At 41.8% G+C, this 18,832-nt stretch overlaps 1 protein-coding gene and 1 long non-coding RNA gene across 7 annotated transcripts in view; one reads left to right on the plus strand and one right to left on the minus strand.

The window, feature by feature from the left end:
* Positions 1-18,832, minus strand: part of NPSR1 (neuropeptide S receptor 1) — a 234,901-nt gene that overhangs the window by 50,502 nt on the left and 165,567 nt on the right. For 4 of the 6 annotated variants that reach the window (XM_030932653.1, XM_030932651.1, XM_030932652.1 and 1 more), the window contains exons 4-5: positions 16,655-16,748; positions 1,088-1,289 (exon numbers count right to left, since the gene is read on the minus strand). In XM_030932653.1, coding sequence (XP_030788513.1) covers positions 1,088-1,289; positions 16,655-16,748 — 296 coding nt within the window. The remainder of the gene's footprint in view (positions 1-1,087; positions 1,290-16,654; positions 16,749-18,832) is intronic. The other 2 variants (XM_030932654.1, XM_030932655.1) reach the window with 1 other exon arrangement.
* The window catches only part of LOC115898285, a 137,477-nt gene continuing 125,148 nt past the window's right edge, over positions 6,504-18,832 (plus strand). Inside the window, exon 1 of the long non-coding RNA XR_004058006.1 lies at positions 6,504-6,592. This is a non-coding gene — a long non-coding RNA (uncharacterized LOC115898285). The remainder of the gene's footprint in view (positions 6,593-18,832) is intronic.

Genomic DNA, 18,832 nt, shown 5'->3' on the forward strand with positions numbered 1-18,832 from the left:
GTACAAAGATTTTTATCACAGCTGTCTTTACACTATCAAAAACAAAGGCTGATCTTCCTTTGCTTATAATGTGTTATATGACACACTATGGCTGGCTGAGAGGTACTCAAAAGGCGCAGGATCATCGTGGCCCAAGAATACAGACAATGTGCCAGGTCTCTCCCTGTAGTCTCCCACCCCATCCACACATGCAGAGCCCATTTCAGAGGGTGATCCTGCCACATGGCCAAGTGAGACCCTACCTTGACCAGGTTGTTATGCTAATCTCTGTTAAAAGACCATCTACAGCTCACCACTGGCTGCAGAATAAAGGACACTCTATTACTTTTTTGCCAAGGTCATTCACAACTGAGCCTCCCCCAGCCACTGGAAGGAGCTCACTGCCAACTTCTGTCCCATTGGCACTGTCTACCTGTCCACTCTGCCCCTACACTCACTCCAATTTCTGGTCATCAGAGTCTGCTTCCTCCCCACTTCTCCCTTATCCTATCTGGATCATTTCCTCCTTCAATGGTGGCTTTCAAAATATATTCCCTGGCATTATGCGACTCCACTGCATACACAATTTAGCATATTAGTGCATACTGAGTTTTGTGTTCAGTTTGTTTCAAGTATATCTGTCTTTTCATTTACAAAATCCCTACAAGTTGTAATTTGCCTTATATTTGGAAGGTTGCAAGATATAAAAGAAATAATATGGTATGAAATCAGAAAAACCTGGATATCAATCCTATTTGATGTTGAGTAAGTTACTTAACCACTCTGAGCTTGAGTTTCATTATTCATTAAATTGGGACAATGGTAATTGTTTCACAGTGTTGTACTGTGGCTAATGTGATAATTGTTAGCTGTTTGGTGCAATGCCTGCCCTATATACCCAGTAATTGCTAATTCCCTTCTCCTTACTCTACTTTGAAGAAATTGGGCTTACCCTATAGTAACTACACATAAAATCTTGTGGCCTGGCCAGCTCCCCCTAGGGCACTAGAAAAGATGGGTCTGTAGCGGAGGAGAGCAGCAGCTGGCAAAGCAGGAAAGCCCCCCGCCCAACCACCCCCTGTGTGGTCCTGGCCTGACAGCTTCTTACCTGATGATTGTCAGAGGGATGAAGTACACCAGGAAGGCCACAATGGTCATGTACGGGGTCCAGTAGGAGTCGTCAGGCCACAGGGCCCAGCATTGCACTTCACCGTTGGAGAGTGTCCTCTTCCCAAATATGATCAGGGTGGGAATGGAGAACAGGAAAGACAGGCTCCAGGCAATCACAATGAGGACCCTGGCTTGCTTTTCTGCCCAAAGAGAAGAGAGGGATGTCTGCGTATGTAGCAACCATTCTGGGGAGCACAATGGAGTCTGCTATAGAAAAGGATCACTGTGGGGCAGCCACCCTGGACCTCACAGAACCTCCCAGAGCCTCAGTTTCCTCATATGTAAACAGGGAGACAGTACCTCCATACAGAGTCAATGTGAAGATTACAAAGGGAAGCTTGAACAGAAGCTAGCACATTGCCTGGCCTAAGGTTGGTGCTTCTTCTTTCCTGATTTCCCCGTCTGACTTGAGATGTTGACGCATCCATTCCTGCAGTATTAGGGAACTCAGTTTGTACCATGTACATTTGGTAAGTCGCAGTGCAAATGCTGAGTTGTGTCTACCCATATGCAGTCACTCTTTTATTACGAGGCAGGGCTACAGCCTTAGGTCCGCGTGGCATCCTTTCACTGTACCCAGCACTGCAAAGCACTGGGACAGTTTTTGAGAGTTATTTGCCAAATGGGAAGGAACCTTCTTTTTTTTTTTTTTTTTTTTTTTTTTTTTTTTTTTTTTGGTAGGAACATGGGTGGACTTATAAGGCAGAGAAAGAACACTGAACTTTGTTCTGGATAGTAGGGTGCATTCAAAACCAGCCCAGAAACCTGGTAGCTATATCTGCACACTGGATTTCAGTTGCAATATTCTGACCTTGGCTAAACCATGCAGTCTCAGCCTCATCTTTTCTTTAAATTGGTATAAAAGATACCTGCTCTGGCCACCTCAGCAGGCTACGATGGGGCTGGAGAGAGACAATTAATATATAAGCAAGCACCTTTAAGACACACCTGTTGTTATGATGTGATGCTTTCTGTCAAGCTGTTGTTGAAGCTCTCGTCTTAATCCCTCACCTAGCTGGGCTTTCTGTGCTCACTGGCTCTGGGACCTTCTTCCAGAAACAGGAGGCCACCTTGCTCCCCTACTTTCAACTTGGAAAGCAGGCATGTGTCTTTGGGTGGGGTTGGAATGTAGAGTCAGGTGGTGTTGTCGAACAGTGTGTTGGCTGTGGTCGAGGAGCTATAAGTGAGAAAAATCTAGAGGAAACTAGGGACTCTATTAAAATCCAAACCTGAAATATTTAGGAGAATAATATCTAGGGTTCTGTTCTTGCTGAATTATACGCACTGAAAAGAGATACTAGATTCATGTAGAAAAGAGTTGTCATGGCCCACTGAGCAAGCAGGAGTCTTGGGGTAGAATTATAATAGCAATCTGATTAAGGTCTTTCTTGTTCCTTACATGCAAACGGTAATCCACTGGGGATGGGGGAGAGGTTTTCCTGCCTGAGTTTGGAAACTCAAGCCCCTTGATGTTAGTGATGACTCATAGGTGATGGACACATTAAGTGGTAAACGCTGGTCAATTTAGTTAATTACATAAAAATTAGTAATTAAAATCCTAGACAACAATAAAAAACCCAAATTCTCAAGAGGATTTCAAGTATTTTCTCCCTAGGTGGGCTTGCTTCAAGTGGGAAGTCCAGCAGAGGTACCAGCCCTTCTGCTTTCTATCCTCATCTGCTATTCCTTGTCCTCCCCCAGGTCGCTATCCACATTGAGGTCTCTCCAGAGCTGGGGTACAGGGAACCAGGGAGGAGGAAGAGGACACAGTTCTCGCTTGACTGCTGCTGTCATCAGAGGGCTTTGTGCTCTCTGTGTCTGGCTGCATCCAAAGCTGATTCTTGGTCCCCTGAGGAACTTTTCTGGGTCCTTTGGCAATTCTCCTGTGGGGTCTTGCTGGTGGCCACTTGCTTGACTTGGGCAGTGACGTTCCACCCTCCCTGGTGACCTCCAGGGAGGCCTCTCTCTCTGGCCGAAATGTCTGGGGCAGGATCTTTTTTAACACAGCCTCAGGCAAACTTCACGATGCAGGTTCTACATCAGCCCCCTGGGCTAGGAACACAGCGCCAACCAGCCTCTCTTCAACGGTCTCAAGTGTGATGTAGTCATCGGTCCCCAATGCTCTCAAATACAGGGAACATGTCAAGCTCTGTGAGTCATCATGTGAAGCCCTCTCACTGGACTTAATTTATGTAGACATCGAGTCACCTGTGATTAGGACAGTATGAAAGGTGAAAGAGAGACTGAGAACAGTGTCGACATCTTCACTGGATGAGGGCCTTGGCCATATGGGCACAGGCATGGGGAAGGCATTGTAGAAGGTAGTCTAGACTGATAGCACGAGCATCAGAGAAACAGAGCAGGCATGTATGTGCAATATTGAAGGAGAAATGGCCTAGAGGTGGTCTAGAAAGGTAGGAAAATGTCTTCACCGCCACCACGCCATAAGGTATCTAAAAAGGAAGGTTGAGGAGGACCCTTCTGAGATGTCTTAGGGGAATCAGCCACCTCAGGAGACAGGAGGTGGGAGCAGCCTCCCATTAGGAGGTTGATGGTATAGGGGAGCTGGTCCCTAAAGGAGTAGAGAAACACCGGGGGTGGAGAGAAGCAGTGGGAGTTCAGATTAGGAAAGAAGCAGGGTGGGATGAAGTGGGCAGGAGGTAGAACTGGAGGGGGTTCTTCTTGATGGTGGGGGTGTGAAGCCTGATGGGTTTCTATAGTCCTGGGTGACATTAGTAGCTGCCCCCTGTGCTCTTGTTCTTTCAGTGGTTAGAATTCTAATGTCGTCTTCTTCTATAGGTCCCAGGACACTTTTAAGGGCAACATGTGACTCCTGAGCCCCACCCAGTTTCCACTTGATGGGTAAACAGTGCATTCACTTTTGAGAGGGATGCACAGGGAAACAGATTAAGACAGTATAGCATCATAATTTAGAATCAACTCTACCAAGGTCTCCAAAGATGTTTCCCCAAAGGCCCAGCAGGGTACAGGCTTGGAGCTGTTTTTCTCATACCGGTGCTGGGCTGCACTGGGAAAGCCCCACTCTCTTAGGCTGTGATGCAGCTGCCACAGCAGGGAGACTGATGGCTTTCCAGGCAGCTGAGCCCATTTGCCATGAAGAGTGACTTCTCAGGGCTGAAGGATCCAGAATCGAACAGATGAAATGCAGGTTTGCATATGAGGTAGACTGTCTCGTGTTTCTCACCCCCGGGAAGTCAGACTCCCTCTTCCATGTGCTCTTGTCCATTTCTGCACGTCTCTGCTGCTTAGCCTTCTTCTTTTCCATGTAACTAATTTACCTTTTTATAAAATCGTGTAAGTTACACATATTGATTACAGAAACACTAGCAAATAAAAATAAGCGAAAAGGAAAAAAATCCATAGTGGCACCCACCAGAAAGGTCAAGTTTAAATTCTGATAATGCATGCATATATAATACACAGATTACACATTTAAAAATGAGATCACAATACAGATGCTACCTTGTAACCTAATATTTTTCCTCTGAAAAGCCTGTTATGACCATCTTTTCCTGTGAAGAAATATGAATCTGTACAAGTGGCATTTTTTTTCAGGTAGTAAGATCCTTTCTTCAAATACAGTTTTAGAACCCAGTATAGAAAATTATAGAAAGCTCAGGTAGCTTCGGTTGAAACTGAGACAGTCAGCAACTCCCAGATCTGCCCTGGAGCAGGCCAGCAAAATGAGCCCTCTGGGAGTCAGTGTGGAAAGCACAATTGGAAAAGTACTGATAAATAATATTTTTTCTGAAGGTTATACCATACTCCAATTTTATCAGTAGCCTATTATTATCTAAGTTGTTTTCCATTTTTTTGTTATAAATAATTTATATTCATCTATTTTTCCCAGTTCTAGTTATTCCTTAGGATAAACTCTTAGAAACAGAAGATTTATTAACTTTGGACAAATATTGTTACATTTCCCTCAAAAGTGCCTACTGTTTATGGCTGTCACTATAACAACAAAAGTACCCATTTCCTTATACTCTCTTAATACTTAGATAATTCTTCCTTTTAATCTTGTTATGTGGTTGATAAAAGTTTGTATCCAAATGTTCAATCTTGCAATTCTTTAATTAGTGGTCAGAAGAACATTTTTACATATTTTCTTTTCATTTATTTTTTATTTTTTATTTATTTTTTTGACCAAGTCTCACTCTGTTGCCCAGGCTAGAGGGCTAGAGTGCAGTGGCACGTTCTCCACTCACTGCAACCTCTGCCTCCCAGGTTCAAGCAATTCTTGTGCCTCAGCCTCCTGAGTAACTGGGATTACAGGTGCGTGCCACCAAGCCCAGCTAATCTTTGTATTTTTTAGTAGAGACAGGGTTTCACTATGTTGGCCAGGCTGGTCTCAAACTCCTGACCTCAAGTGATCCACCCGCCTCGGCCTCCCAAAATGCTGGGATTACCAGCGTGGGCCACAGCACCTCATCTCATTTATGTTTCTTTGTTTCCTGATAGTCTGTTCATGCCCTTTGCCCATTTACTCAATTAGAATGTTTTCATTTCTTTGCCAGACTTCTTTATAAAAAGGATATTTTTCTTTGCCTATTATATAAAAATAGTTTCCATTTATAATTTTGCTTTTTAAGTTTATTTATGAATATTTATTATGTATATAAATAATTTAAATTTTTATGTAGTAAAAAACTATATTTTCCTTGTTGTTTCTGCTTTTGATATGATTCCTGGAAAGGCCTTTCCTTCACTGAAATTATGAAGGTGTTACCCAAATATTCTTTTACTCTTTTTATGTTTAAAGTGTTAATTTTTTCAATCCAACTAAAATGTACTTTGTTATTAGCTATGGCGGGTGGTGATCTAATATTTTTAAAAAAGGCCAGACAGCTATTTCAACATATAGTATAATGACTAATTCATTTTTTGCCAACTGATTTGAAATTTTGTATGATTTACATGTGTTATTCTGGTTCCAGTATTATATCGTTTTAATTATCAAAATTTTGTATTATGTTTTAATATAACACTGCATATTTCTCTTCATTATTTTGATATTTTTCTAATTATTCTCATATTCATTTTTGGTGAAGAGCTTTAAAATTGTCAACTTTTCTGGAGTTGCTGGCTAAGAAAAACACTGCTTCAGTAAATAGCAGTAAAAAATAAATAAAACATATAGCCTCCCCTCGGTTAAGCGGCCATTGCCTTGTGCCTGCACAGCTACATTTGACTCCCTCCTGGCTTCTCCCTGCTCCGTGACTCTCCCAGAGAGCCCAACGACTCTCCGGGAAATCTCTTCTTTCTACGGCTTTCTCTCAGCTGAGCCGCATGCGAATCCCAAACCCCGCCTCTCAGCTGCCTTTAAATTCTGACAAGCTGCGGCACTAAAATGACTTCCGCGTTGGGTTTCCTGGAACCTCTCGTTCCCCGTTCTCACCAGCTGCCTTCACCCTATAAACTTGTGAGTACCAGTTCATCCTCTACAAGGCCAGGGAGTTCTCCCAGGGGCTGAATTATACATTATACACTTGGCTTCCGTGTTTCATCTGCTCCCTCGTGTGCTGGAAATTCTTAGACGTTTCTGGTATTTGGATGGCTTCTTTCTTTGACTCTCATTTCAGATGCAGGTCTCCCCCTGCTTTTACATTTCTTCAGCGACTTTCCTTGGGACTGGGCAGGGGAAGGGAGCTGGCTAATGTGTTTCTAGGCTTTCATCTTATCCAGAAGCTATCGATAATGAGGAGTTTCCAAGCACCTAATGTTGAGCCTCTCTTAATTTTGTAGTGAGGAAATAAGTTGTTTTACATCTTTAGAAAAAAACTATAATATTAATTGCTGCCTTTCTGATAATTTAGGACACTGTTCGTAATATTACACAGTGTCTCCCAGAACTAGACATATTTCCCATGAGCAGTTAATTTTTTAACCTAGTGAATATGGTGACACACGTAATCCATCATGTTACCCTCTTGGCTATGAGTCTCAAGTCTGTACCTCTAACAAGTTTCCTGGGACTTCCCTCATGCAATTTCCTATACTTATTTTTCCTTCACTTCTATTTCTTCATCTTAAAATACTTTGGCGTCGATGTCCTTTTGTCCACCACATTCAATCCTTTCTGAAGTCGGCTAGGCATAAATAAATAGATGGATAAATAAATGTATCATGGGCCAGGCGCAGTGTCTCACGCCTTGTAATCCCAGCACTTTGGAAGGCCAAGTTGGATTGCTTGAGCCCAGGAGTTTGAGACCAACCTGGCCAACATGGTGAAACCCCATCTCTACTAAAAATACAAAAATTAGGGAGGCATGGTGGTGTGCACCTGTAATCCCAGCTACTTGGGAGGCTGAGGCACAAGAATCACTTGAACCTGGGAGGCAGAAGTTGCAATGAGCTGAGATCACACTACTGCACTCCAGCCTGGGAGACAGAATGAGACTGTCTTGAAAAAAAAAAAAAAAAAAGTGTATCACAAATCCATGAATGTAAACCAAAAATAAAGTTATAAGGTCCCCCAACTATCTGAATGGATTTCCTCTTCAGTCAAGGCTCTTTTAAGATTTAACCTGAGAGGCTGTTCCAGGCCATGATGGGAAGTGGGCAGTGGGACAGGTCTCATTATACCTCTCCAGCATTAACATCAACACAGACTTTAAGTCTGATGAGAAATGTTTTACAACCTAGTCTCCCTGAAGAGGAAAGCTGAAAGTTTCCTCTGCAAATAAGAAGTTTGGTCTCCACAGTTCTTTATCTTAACTCAGACATTCCTTTCTATTGATCCCAGGTCTTTAGATAAACTCAACTAATTGTCAACTGGAAAAAATTTAAATCTACCTATAATCTGGAAGCTTCGCCCACCACCCCTCCACCCCACCCTACCCAACCCTGCCATTTTGGACCAACCCTAAGTATTTCTTAAATGTGTTTGATTGAAGTCTCATGTCTCCCTAAAATGTATAAAACCAAGCTGCACCCTGACCACCTTGGGCACATATTCTCATGACCTCCTGAGGGCTTTGTCCATCGTCACTGATATTTCATTCAGAATAAACCTCTACAAATATTTTACAGTTTGATGCTTCATTGACACATCTTGCATACCTATGTCATGAAATGTCTCTCCTGTCTCCCCTGCCTCATCCATTTCCTGCCTCCCCTATCATAATAACTAGGGCTGCACAGTGCCCAGAAAACTTGGTTCAGGTCTCAACCCTTCACAAAACAGACACACTAAATTATCAAGAAGAAATCCAGGAAACAAGTATATTTTCTATTTTTAAAATTAACTTCTAAACCACTTTATTGATGTATAATTGACATATAAAAAGGTATACATATTCAATGCATACCACTTGATGTGTCTGGAGATATGTATACATTCCTGTAACCATCATTACAAGCAATGCTATAAATGTATCCATCACCTCCAAAGGCTTCTTCCTGTCCTGCTTTAGTCTTGTTTTGTTTAGTTTTTCTCCTTTTGTGGCAAGAGCACCTAACATAAAGTTTACCTTGTTAGCAAATTCTTTTTTTAAATTATTATTATACTTTAAGTTCTAGGGTACTTGTGCACAACCTGCAGGTTGGATACATAGGTATACATGTGCCATGTTGGTTTGCTGCACCCATCAACTTGTCATTTACATTAGGTATTTCTGCTAATGCTATCCCTCCCCCAGCCCCCACTCCCCAACAGGCCCCGGTGTCTGATGTTCCCTGCGCTGTGTCCAAGTGTTCTCATTGTTCAATTCCCACCTATGAGTGAGAACATGCGGTGTTTGGTTTTCTCTCTTTGTGATAGTTTGCTGAGAATGATAGTTTCCAGCTTAATCCATGTCCCTGCAAAGGACACGAACTCACCTTTTTTTTTTTTTTTTTAATTAAAAAACGTTTTTATTTAATCTAATACAGTAGGTTCATAATATTATCATTTCAAAATATAAACCCTATAAAATTATTAAGATATTATACATACTTTTTTAAAATTTATTTTTATTTTTTATTATACTTTAAGTTCTAGGGTACATGTGCATAACGTGCACGTTTGTTACATATGTATACTTGTGCCATGTTGGTGTGCTGCACCCATCAACTCGTCAGCACCCATCAATTCATCATTTATATAATGTATAACTCCCAATGCAATCCCTCCCCCCTCCCCCCTCCCCATGATAGGCCCCAGTGTGTAATGTTCCCCTTCCCGAGTCCAAGTGATCTCATTGTTCAGTTCCCACCTATGAGTGAGAACATGCGGTGTTTGGTTTTCTGTTCTTGTGATAGTTTGCTAAGATTGATGGTTTCCAGCTGCATCCATGTCCCTACAAAGGATGCAAACTCATCCTTTTTTATGGCTGCATAGTATTCCATGGTGTATATGTGCCACATTTTCTTAATTCAGTCTGTCACAGATGGACATTTGGGTTGATTCCAAGTCTTTGCTATTGTGAATAGTGCCGCAATAAACATACGTGTGCATGTGTCTTTGTAGTAGAATAATTTATAATCCTTTGGGTATATACCCAGTAGTGGGATGGCTGGGTCATATGGTACATCTAGTTCTAGATCCTTGAGGAATTGCCATACTGTTTTCCATAATGGTTGAACTAGTTTACAATCCCACCAACAGTGTAAAAGTGTTCCTATTTCTCCACATCCTCTCCAACAATTGTTGTTTCCTGACTTTTTAATGATTGCCGTTCTAACTGGTGTGAGATGGTATCTCATTGTGGTTTTGATTTGCATTTCTCTGATGGCGAGCGATGATGAGCATTTTTTCATGTGTCTGTTGGCTGTATGAATGTCTTCTTTTGAGAAATGTCTGTTCATATCCTTTGCCCACTTTTTGATGGGGTTGTTTGTTTTTTTCTTGTATATTTGTTTGAGTTCTTTGTAGATTCTGGATATTAGCCCTTTGTCAGATGAGTAGGTTGCAAAAATTTTCTCCCATTCTGTAGGTTGCCTGTTCACTCTGATGGTAGTTTCTTTTGCTGTGCAGAAGCTCTTTAGTTTAATTAGATCCCATTTGTCAATTTTGGCTTTTGTTGCCGTTGCTTTTGGTGTTTTAGACATGAAGTCCTTGCCCATGCCTATGTCCTCAATGGTACTACGTAGATTTTCTTCTAGGATTTTTATGGTATTAGGTCTAACATTTAAGTCTCTAATCCACCTTGAATTAATCTTCGTATAAGGAGTAAGGAAAGGATCCAGTTTCAGCTTTCTACTTATGGCTAACCAATTTTCCCAGCATCATTTATTAAATAGGGAATCCTTTCCCCATTTCTTGTTTCTCTCAGGTTTGTCAAAGATCAGATGGCTGTAGATGTGTGGTATTATTTCTGAGGACCCTGTTCTGTTCCATTGGTCTATATCTCTGTTTTGGTACCAATACCATGCTGTTTTGGTTACTGTAGCCTTGTAGTATAGTTTGAAGTCAGGTAGCATGACGCCTCCAGCTTTGTCCTTTTGACTTAGGATTGTCTTGGCAATGCGGGCTCTTTTTTGGTTCCATATGAACTTTAAAGCAGTTTTTTCCAATTCTGTGAAGAAACTCATTGGTAGCTAGATGGGGATGGCATTGAATCTATAAATAACCTTGGGCAGTATGGCCATTTTCGCGATATTGATTCTTCCTATCCATGAGGATGGTATGTTCTTCCATTTCTTTATGTCCTCTTTTATTTCACTGAGCAGTGGTTTGTAGTTCTCCTTGAAGAGGTCCTTTACATCCCTTGTAAGTTGGATTCCTAGGTATTTTATTCTCTTTGAAGCAATTGTGAATGGAAGTTCATTCATGATTTGGCTCTCTGTTTGTCTGTTACTGGTGTATAAGAATGCTTGTGATTTTTGCACACTGATTTTGTATCCTGAGACTTTGCTGAAGTTGCTTATCAGCTTAAGGAGATTTTGGGCTGAGACAATGGGGTTTCCTAAATATACAATTATGTCATCTGCAAACAGGGACAATCTGACTTCTTCTTTTCATAACTGAATCCCTTGATTTCTTTCTCTTGCCTGATTGCCCTAGCCAGAACTTCCAACACTATGTTGAATAGGAGTGGTGAGAGAGGGCATCCCTGTCTTGTGCCAGTGGGATCGGTGGGATCGGTGGTGATATCCACGTTGTCATTTTTTATTGCGTCTGTTTGATTATTCTCTCTTCTTTATTAGTCTTGCTGGCGGTCTATCAATGTTGTTGATCTTTTAAGAAAACCATCTCCTGGATTCATTGAGTTTTTGAAGGGTTTTTTGTATCTCTGTCTCCTTCATTTCTTCTCTAATCTTAGTTATTTCTTGCCTTCTGCTAGCTTTTAAATGTGTTTGCTCTTGCTTCTCTAGTTCTTTTAATTGTGATGTTAGGGTGTCGATTTTAGAACTTCCCTGCTTTCTCTTATGGGCATCTATTTCTATAAATTTTCCTCTACACACTGCTTTAAATGTGTCCCAGAGATTCTGGTATGTTGTATCTTTGTTCTTATTGGTTTCAAAGAACATCTTTATTTCTGCCTTCATTTCATTATTTACCCAGTAGTCATTCAGGAGTGGGTTATTCAGTTTCCAAGTAGTTGTGTGGTTTTCAGTGAGTTTCTTAATCCTGAGTTCTAATTTATTGCACTGCTGTCTAAGAGACAGGTTGTTGTGATTGCTGTTCTTTTTCATTTGCTTAGGAGTGCTTTACTTCCAATTATGCAGTCAATTTTAGAATAAGCATGATGTGGTGCTGAAAAGAATGTATATTCTGTTGATTTGGGGTGGAGATTTCTGTAGATATCTATTAAGTCTGATTGGTGCAGAGCTGAGTTCAAGTCCTGAATATCCTTGTGAACCTTCTGTCTCATCGATCTTTCTAATATTGACGGTGGGGTGTTAAAGTCTCCCATTATTCTTGTGTTGGAGTCTAAGTCTTTTTGTAGGTCTCTAAGAACTTGCTTTGTGAACCTGGGTGCTCCTGTATTGGGTGCATGTATATTTAGGTTAGTTAGCTCTTCTTGTTGAATTGATCCTTTTACCATTAAGAAACGGCCTTCTTTGTCTCTTTTGATCTTTGTTGGTTTAAAGTCTGTTTCATCAGAGACTAGGATTGCAACACCTGCTTTTTTTTTGCTTTCCATTTTCATGGTAGATCCTCCTACATCCCTTTATTTTGAGCCTATGTGTATCTCTGCACATGAGATGGGTCTCCTGAATACAGCACACTGATGGGTCTTGACTCTTTATCCACTTTGCCAGTCTGTGTCTTTTAATTGTAGCATTTAGCACATTTACATTTAAGGCTAATATTGTTATGTGTGAATTTGATCCTGTCATTATGATGTTAGCTGGTTATTTTGCCCATTAATTGATGCAGTTTCTTCTAAGCACCAATGGTCTTCACAAATTGGCATGTTTTTGCAGTGGTTGGTACTGGTTGTTCCTTTCCATGTTTAGTGCTTCCTTCAGGAGCTCTTGTAAGGCAGGCCTGGTGGTGACAAAATCTCTCAGCATTTGTTTGTCTGTAAAGGATTTTATTTCTCCTTCACTTATGAAACTTAGTTTGGCTGGATATGAAATTCTGGGTTGAAAATTCTTTTCTTTAAGAATGTTGAATGTTGGCCCCCACTCTCTTCTGGCTTGTAGGGTTTCTGCCAAGAGATCTGCTGTTAGTCTGATGGGCTTCCCTTTGTGGGTAACCTGACCTTTCTCTCTGGCTGCCCTTACCATTTTTTCCTTCATTTTAACCTTGGTGAATCTGACAATTATGTGTCTTGGGGTTGCTATTCTTGAGGATTATCTTTGTGGTGTTCTCTGTATTTCCTGAATTTGAATGTTGGCCTTGTTTGCTATGTTGGGGAAGTTCTCCTGGATGGTATCCTGAAGAGTGTTTTCCAACTTTGTTCCATTCTCCTGATCACTTTCAGGTACACCTATCAGACATAGATTTAGTCTTCACATAGCCCCATATTTCTTGGAGGCTTTGTTTGTTTCTTTTTTCTCTTTTCTCTCTAACCTTGTCTTCTCACTTTATTTCATTAATTTGATCTTCAGTCACTGACAACCTTTCTTCCACTTGATTGAATCAGCTATTGAAGCTTGTGTATGCATCACAAAGTTCTCGTGCCATGGTTTTCAGCTCCATCAGGTCATTGAAGGTCTTCTCTACACTGTTTATTCAGTTAGCCATTTGTCTAACCTTTTTTGAAGGTTTTTAGCTTCCTTGTGATGGGTTTGAACATGCTCCTTTAGCTCGGAGAAGTTTGTTATTACCGACCTTCTGAAGCCTACTTCTGTCAACTCGTCAAAGTCATTCTCAGTCCAGCTTTGTTCCATTGCTGGTGAGGAGCTGCAATCCTTTGGAGGAGAAGAGGCCCTCTGGTTTTCAGGATTTTCAGCTTTTCTATTCTGGTTTCTTCCCATCTTTGTGGTTTTGTCTACCTTTGGTCTTTGATGTTGGTGACCTACAGAGGGGGTTTTGGTGTAGATGTCCTTTTGGTTGATGTTGGTGCTATTCCTTTCTGTTTGTTCGCTTTCCTTCTAACAGTCGGGTCCCTCAGCTGCAGGTCTGTCAGCGTTTGCTGGAGGTCCACTCCAGACCCTGTTTGCCTGGGTATCACCAGCAGAGGCTGTGAACAGCAAATATTGCAGAACAGCAAATATTGGTGCCTGATCCTTCCTCTGGAAGCTTTGTCCCAAAGGGGCACCTGCCTATATGAGGTGTCTGTTGGCCCCTACTGGGAGGTGTTTCCCAGTTAGTCTACACAGGTGTTAGGGACCCACTTGAGGAGGCAGTCTGTCCATTCTCAGAACTCAAACAATGTGCTGGAAGAACCACTGCGCTCTTCAGAGCTGTCAGACGGAGACGTTTAAGTCTGCAGAAGCTGTCTGCTGCCTTTTGTTCAGCTATGTCCTGCCCACAGAGGTGGAGCCTATAGAGGTAGTAGGCCTTGCTGAACTGTGGTGGGCTCCACCCAGTTTGAGCTTCCTGGCTGCTTTGTTTACCTACTCATACCTCAGCAATGGTGGACACCCCTCCCTCAGCCAGGCTGCTGCCTCGCAGTTCGATCTCAGACTGCTGTGTTAGGAGTGAGCAAGGAATCCATGGGCATGGGACCTACTGAGCCAGGCATGGGAGAGAATCTCCTTGTCTGCCAGTAGCTAAGTCCTTGGGAAAAGTGCAGTATTTAGCAGGAGCGTCTTGTTTTTCCAGGTGCAGTCTGTCCCGGCTTCCCTTGGCTAGGAAAGGGAAACCCCCCTACCACTTGTGCTTCCCAGATGAGGTGATGGCCTGCCCTGCTTTGGCTCACCCTCTGTGGGCTGCACCCACTGTCCAACCAGTCCCAGTGAGAATAACCAGGCACCTCAGTTGGAAATGCAGAAATCACCTGTCTTCTGCATCGATCATGCTGGGAGCTGCAGACTGGAGCTGTTCCTATTCGACTATCTTGGAACAGATCCCTAGCAAATCCTTAAGTATACAATTTAGTATTGTTACTCATATGTCTTATGCTGTACAGTAGGCATAACAAGCATGATCAAAATAAATTAATTTTAATTGCACACAACACATTGATCTTCATGTAAAAATTACTGCCTTGCATATAAGTTCCTGTGGTGGTCACACCACTGGTCTAACTCCCATAACTAGAAGTGAGGTCAGATGGCAAGTTTGGTGTGCATTTTTGCAAATAATTGTTTATTTTTCCTAGAGTTTTCTTTTGTGTGTTCTCTCTTTCTGCTCCTCTCTATCTTTCGGTATACAGTATCTAGCATTGTTTTGAGTTTTTGACTTAAAGTTATTCTGTGTGGATTTTTGTGCATGTTGTTTTTGTCACTCAGCATACAATGTGGTTATGTTCATGTTGATGTGTATTACTGTCCATGACTCTACCACTTCCACATTGAGAGGCAGGCTATATAGCATTTGAGGGCGCTGGAGCTAGACCCAAACTGTATGGATTCAAATCCTGCTCCTGCACTTACTAGCTGTGACCTTGGGCAAATTATTTTCACTCTTGGAACAAAAATTGCCTTACCTGTAAAATGCAGATAATAATAGAGCCCACCTCACAGAGATATTATGAATATTAAAATATTTAGTATGTATAAATCAGTTAGAATCATGAATGACATCTAGTATGCAATCAATAAACATAAGCTACTGAAACTTCTTCCATAGACTAGTTAACCATTCCTCCACTGAGGCACACCAAGGTTAGCAATGAATTCCTGCTATTATAGGCAATGCCATGATATATGTCACATATATATATACATGCACACGTGTGGGTGTTTCTCTAGAGCAGATACCAGGAAGTCATATCAAAGGGCTGCACATTTTATATTTCAATAAGATGTGTTTACTTATACCCCTGTCAATAGTAAATGAAATTACCCTGTTCACCCTAATTCTTGTAGATCCTTGTTGACGTTAATTATATTTATCCTAAAATTCTGCTACTTCTATTAAATTTGCTTCCCTAGATGCAGATTGTGTGGAATGAGATTTTAAATGTATTATCTGTTTTCTACAGTTTGGATTTTGTCGTTTTTTAAATAATATTTGAGTGCACCTCATTTTTGTGGTCAAGATTTTTTGTTAGGTTCTTTATCAGTTTTCAAAGTTATCTGGAGGAAGGGAGGACAGGTTGCTAAACACTCGCTTTGTATTTGCTTTCAGGGTGTACAGAGGAGAGTTGTCTCTGATTGTGGGCAGAGCAGTAGGCAGCTAGTCTTATGAATATGTACCCACCCTTCCTCTAGGGCATTACTGCTCCCCAGGGCCCCACTCTGCCAGGGAAACTTGCTGTGATTAATTAAAATCCAGGGAAACTTGCTGTGATTAATCCTCTGTGTTGTACTTCAAAAATCACCTTGTCAGATGCCTCAGTTCCTCTCCTGCACTCCATATTTATGCAGTCTGTTCAGGAAGTGCTCTTAAGGCCTCCCATCCCACTTCAGCATCTCCTGGGAGTTTTGTGGGCTGTGTGGTCTCAGCCTTCCCCCTGACCCATCTGCTTCCTTTTCTTAGGGATCCCTCACCATTTTTGGATCAAGGAGAGTTTCCTTTTTTGTTGTTGTTTTTTTACCAATACGATGATCAATTAAAAATGTCTTTCTGATTATTTCTATGGTTTTGGATAAGGAGGACAAGGTGTTTGTTTCTGGAAAATGAGAAGTTAGTGTGGGAGAGTTTGTTTCTTTGGACAGGTATGCATGTCAACACTGCTCTAGAGGAAAAAGACGGAAGCAACAGCATCAAGGTAAATGGTCACAAAGTGGGTCAGTCACCCACCTTCCTTAGTGGCTCTGGGCTGTCCATGGGAACCGTCAGCATTTTTTCAGGCATCTAAGTTTTCTTTTATACATCTTTTTGGACAATCAGACCCATGAAATGAGGAAAATGGTGGAAGAAGAAAATGAAGAGAGGAGAAGAAAGAGAAGGAAAGAGGAGGAAGATCACTATTACTAAGAGTAAAATATTAGTGAAAACAATCCTACCCTCACACAAGGACAATTCTTTATGAAAGAGCGCCTGGTCAAGCCAGCTTACCTCCTTGAAGGAACTTCATGGGGTAGACGATGGCATGGTATCTGTCTATGCTGAGGGACACCAGGACGTAGGTAGAGGCGTAGAGCAGCACAACCTAAAGACAGAAATGAGAGGAAGCTCATGACTTCAAAGAGGTGAGGAAATGCACATAATGGAAAGAATAGCACCTTGTGTCATTTAGAAACCTGAGAGGTGAACCAAAGAAGGAGTGAGTGTTGGGTTAGGAAGGGAAATAACTCTCTTATATGGACAAGCGAAAGGGAAATACTGGGTGGAAGAGGGCAGTTTCCCAGCAAAAACCCCACCTTCAAGCCTGGAAACCAGTGGTCCTAAATAAGAACAGGTATTCCTGTTTTTGTGCCCCAAAAGTTGCCTTTTGGCCAGCCACATGCCCCTTATCCTGTACCCATATAAACCCCAAATCCCAGACTCCAGGAGGAGATGAGCAGATGAATGGCAGAATGCCATGACAGAGAAGGAGAGAAGAGGAGGGTCTGAACACCAAGAGGAGTTCAGCTGGGGACAATCAGAGAGGAGATTGGCCCTGGATAGCCAAACTCCAGGGTAAGATCATCTTCCCACTCCATCCCCCTTCCAGCTCCCCATCCATCCCACTGAGAACCACCTCCACCACTCACTAAAACTCCTGCATTCATCCTTCAAATCTGTATGTGACCTGACTCTTCCTGGACTATGGACAAGGACCTGAGTACCAAGAGGGTACTGAGCTGGTTACCACTTAAGCCATCTGCAGGCGGCAGAGTTAAAACAGCACTATAATACTGCAGCTTCAAGAGTCATAGGCACCCACCCCAGACACTACTGTGGGGCTGGAGTTCAAAACACTTGCCCTGGCTCCTGCACCTACCCTTCTGTGTGCTTCCCCTCCTATAAGGAGTTTGAGCTTGAGGCGGCCGAGCAGAGAGCCATACCCTTGTCCCATGTCCTGTGATGGATGGACCAGGGAACTCTCTCTTTTCACCTCCACACCAGGAGGCAGATTTTGGTCCTTGGTGCTAGAATTTGTACTGCTGGCCATGATGAGTGAGAATGCTTCCAGTTCTTTCTTGCTCACTTATTCCCTTGGCCTCTTGGAAACTCCATATTTCAGGATCAGCCCTTGACATTTGCATGATACATTTGTTTGTAATTGACTTTTAAAGCTAAACTAATTTTTTTCTGCCACAATTGACATTCCAGAATAATTAGAAACAAAAGTTCCATTGCCTTTTATCAGTGGGAGTTGAGAGATGATAGAAGGGTTCCGGTTTTAGGGAGCCTATGTGTGGTATTGAATCATTTATCATCAACAGCACTGACACCATCAGAAAGCTCCCCTTTTTCATCCACTTCATTAGGCTTTGGGTCTCCTCTTCCTTCCCACTGTCTCTTTTATTAACTTTATCCACACCTTTTAATTATCTGTGTACAATCTTTTTTGCATAATTAGAAAAGAAAATTGGGATTTAAGAAGTTAATTTCTCTTATGTGAAGAGCACATTTAGAATGTGATTAAATGCAATATATTTGAAGGGATGATCAAGGTGGACATTTTTCAGGTAACTTGGAGCCTCATTTCTACCAAGAGTTTGGCTGTATCTCTGCTTTGTAACATTAAGATCAAATCCAGAGGGAGGAGGAGAGTAACTTGTAGACTGAAGTCTAATGGAGAGCATTTACTTCACTTTCTTCTTGGCAATTACCTTTGTTCTGAATTCATGCGTTTTTGTTCTTTCTCTGGATCAGACAAATAACAATTAAGTACATTGTTGTTCTTTATTGTTTGTTATTTCCACAACGCATCTGAGCATTAATGTTGTGAAAGGCACCATAGGGAGGAGGTTCTGAGGAATGATTAGAAATTCAAGGCTTATAAGAAAGAATGAGATAATGTGCTTTGCAGGGACATGGATGGACATGGATGGACATGGATGGCGGGGGTTCAGCAGGAACAGAAAACAAAATACTGCATATTCTCACTTATAAGTGGAAGCTAAATGATGAGAACACATGATACATAGAGAGGAAAAACACACACTGGGGCCTATAGGAGGGTGTAGGGTGGGGGGAGGGAGAGGATCAGGAAAAATGACTAATGAGTATGAAGCTTAATACCTGGATGATGAAATAATCTGTACAACAAACCCTCATGACACAAGTTTACCTGTGTAACAAACC

The sequence above is a fragment of the Rhinopithecus roxellana genome, chromosome 6 (genome assembly GCF_007565055.1).
Source record: "Rhinopithecus roxellana isolate Shanxi Qingling chromosome 6, ASM756505v1, whole genome shotgun sequence".
Classification (NCBI taxonomy): domain Eukaryota; kingdom Metazoa; phylum Chordata; class Mammalia; order Primates; family Cercopithecidae; genus Rhinopithecus; species Rhinopithecus roxellana.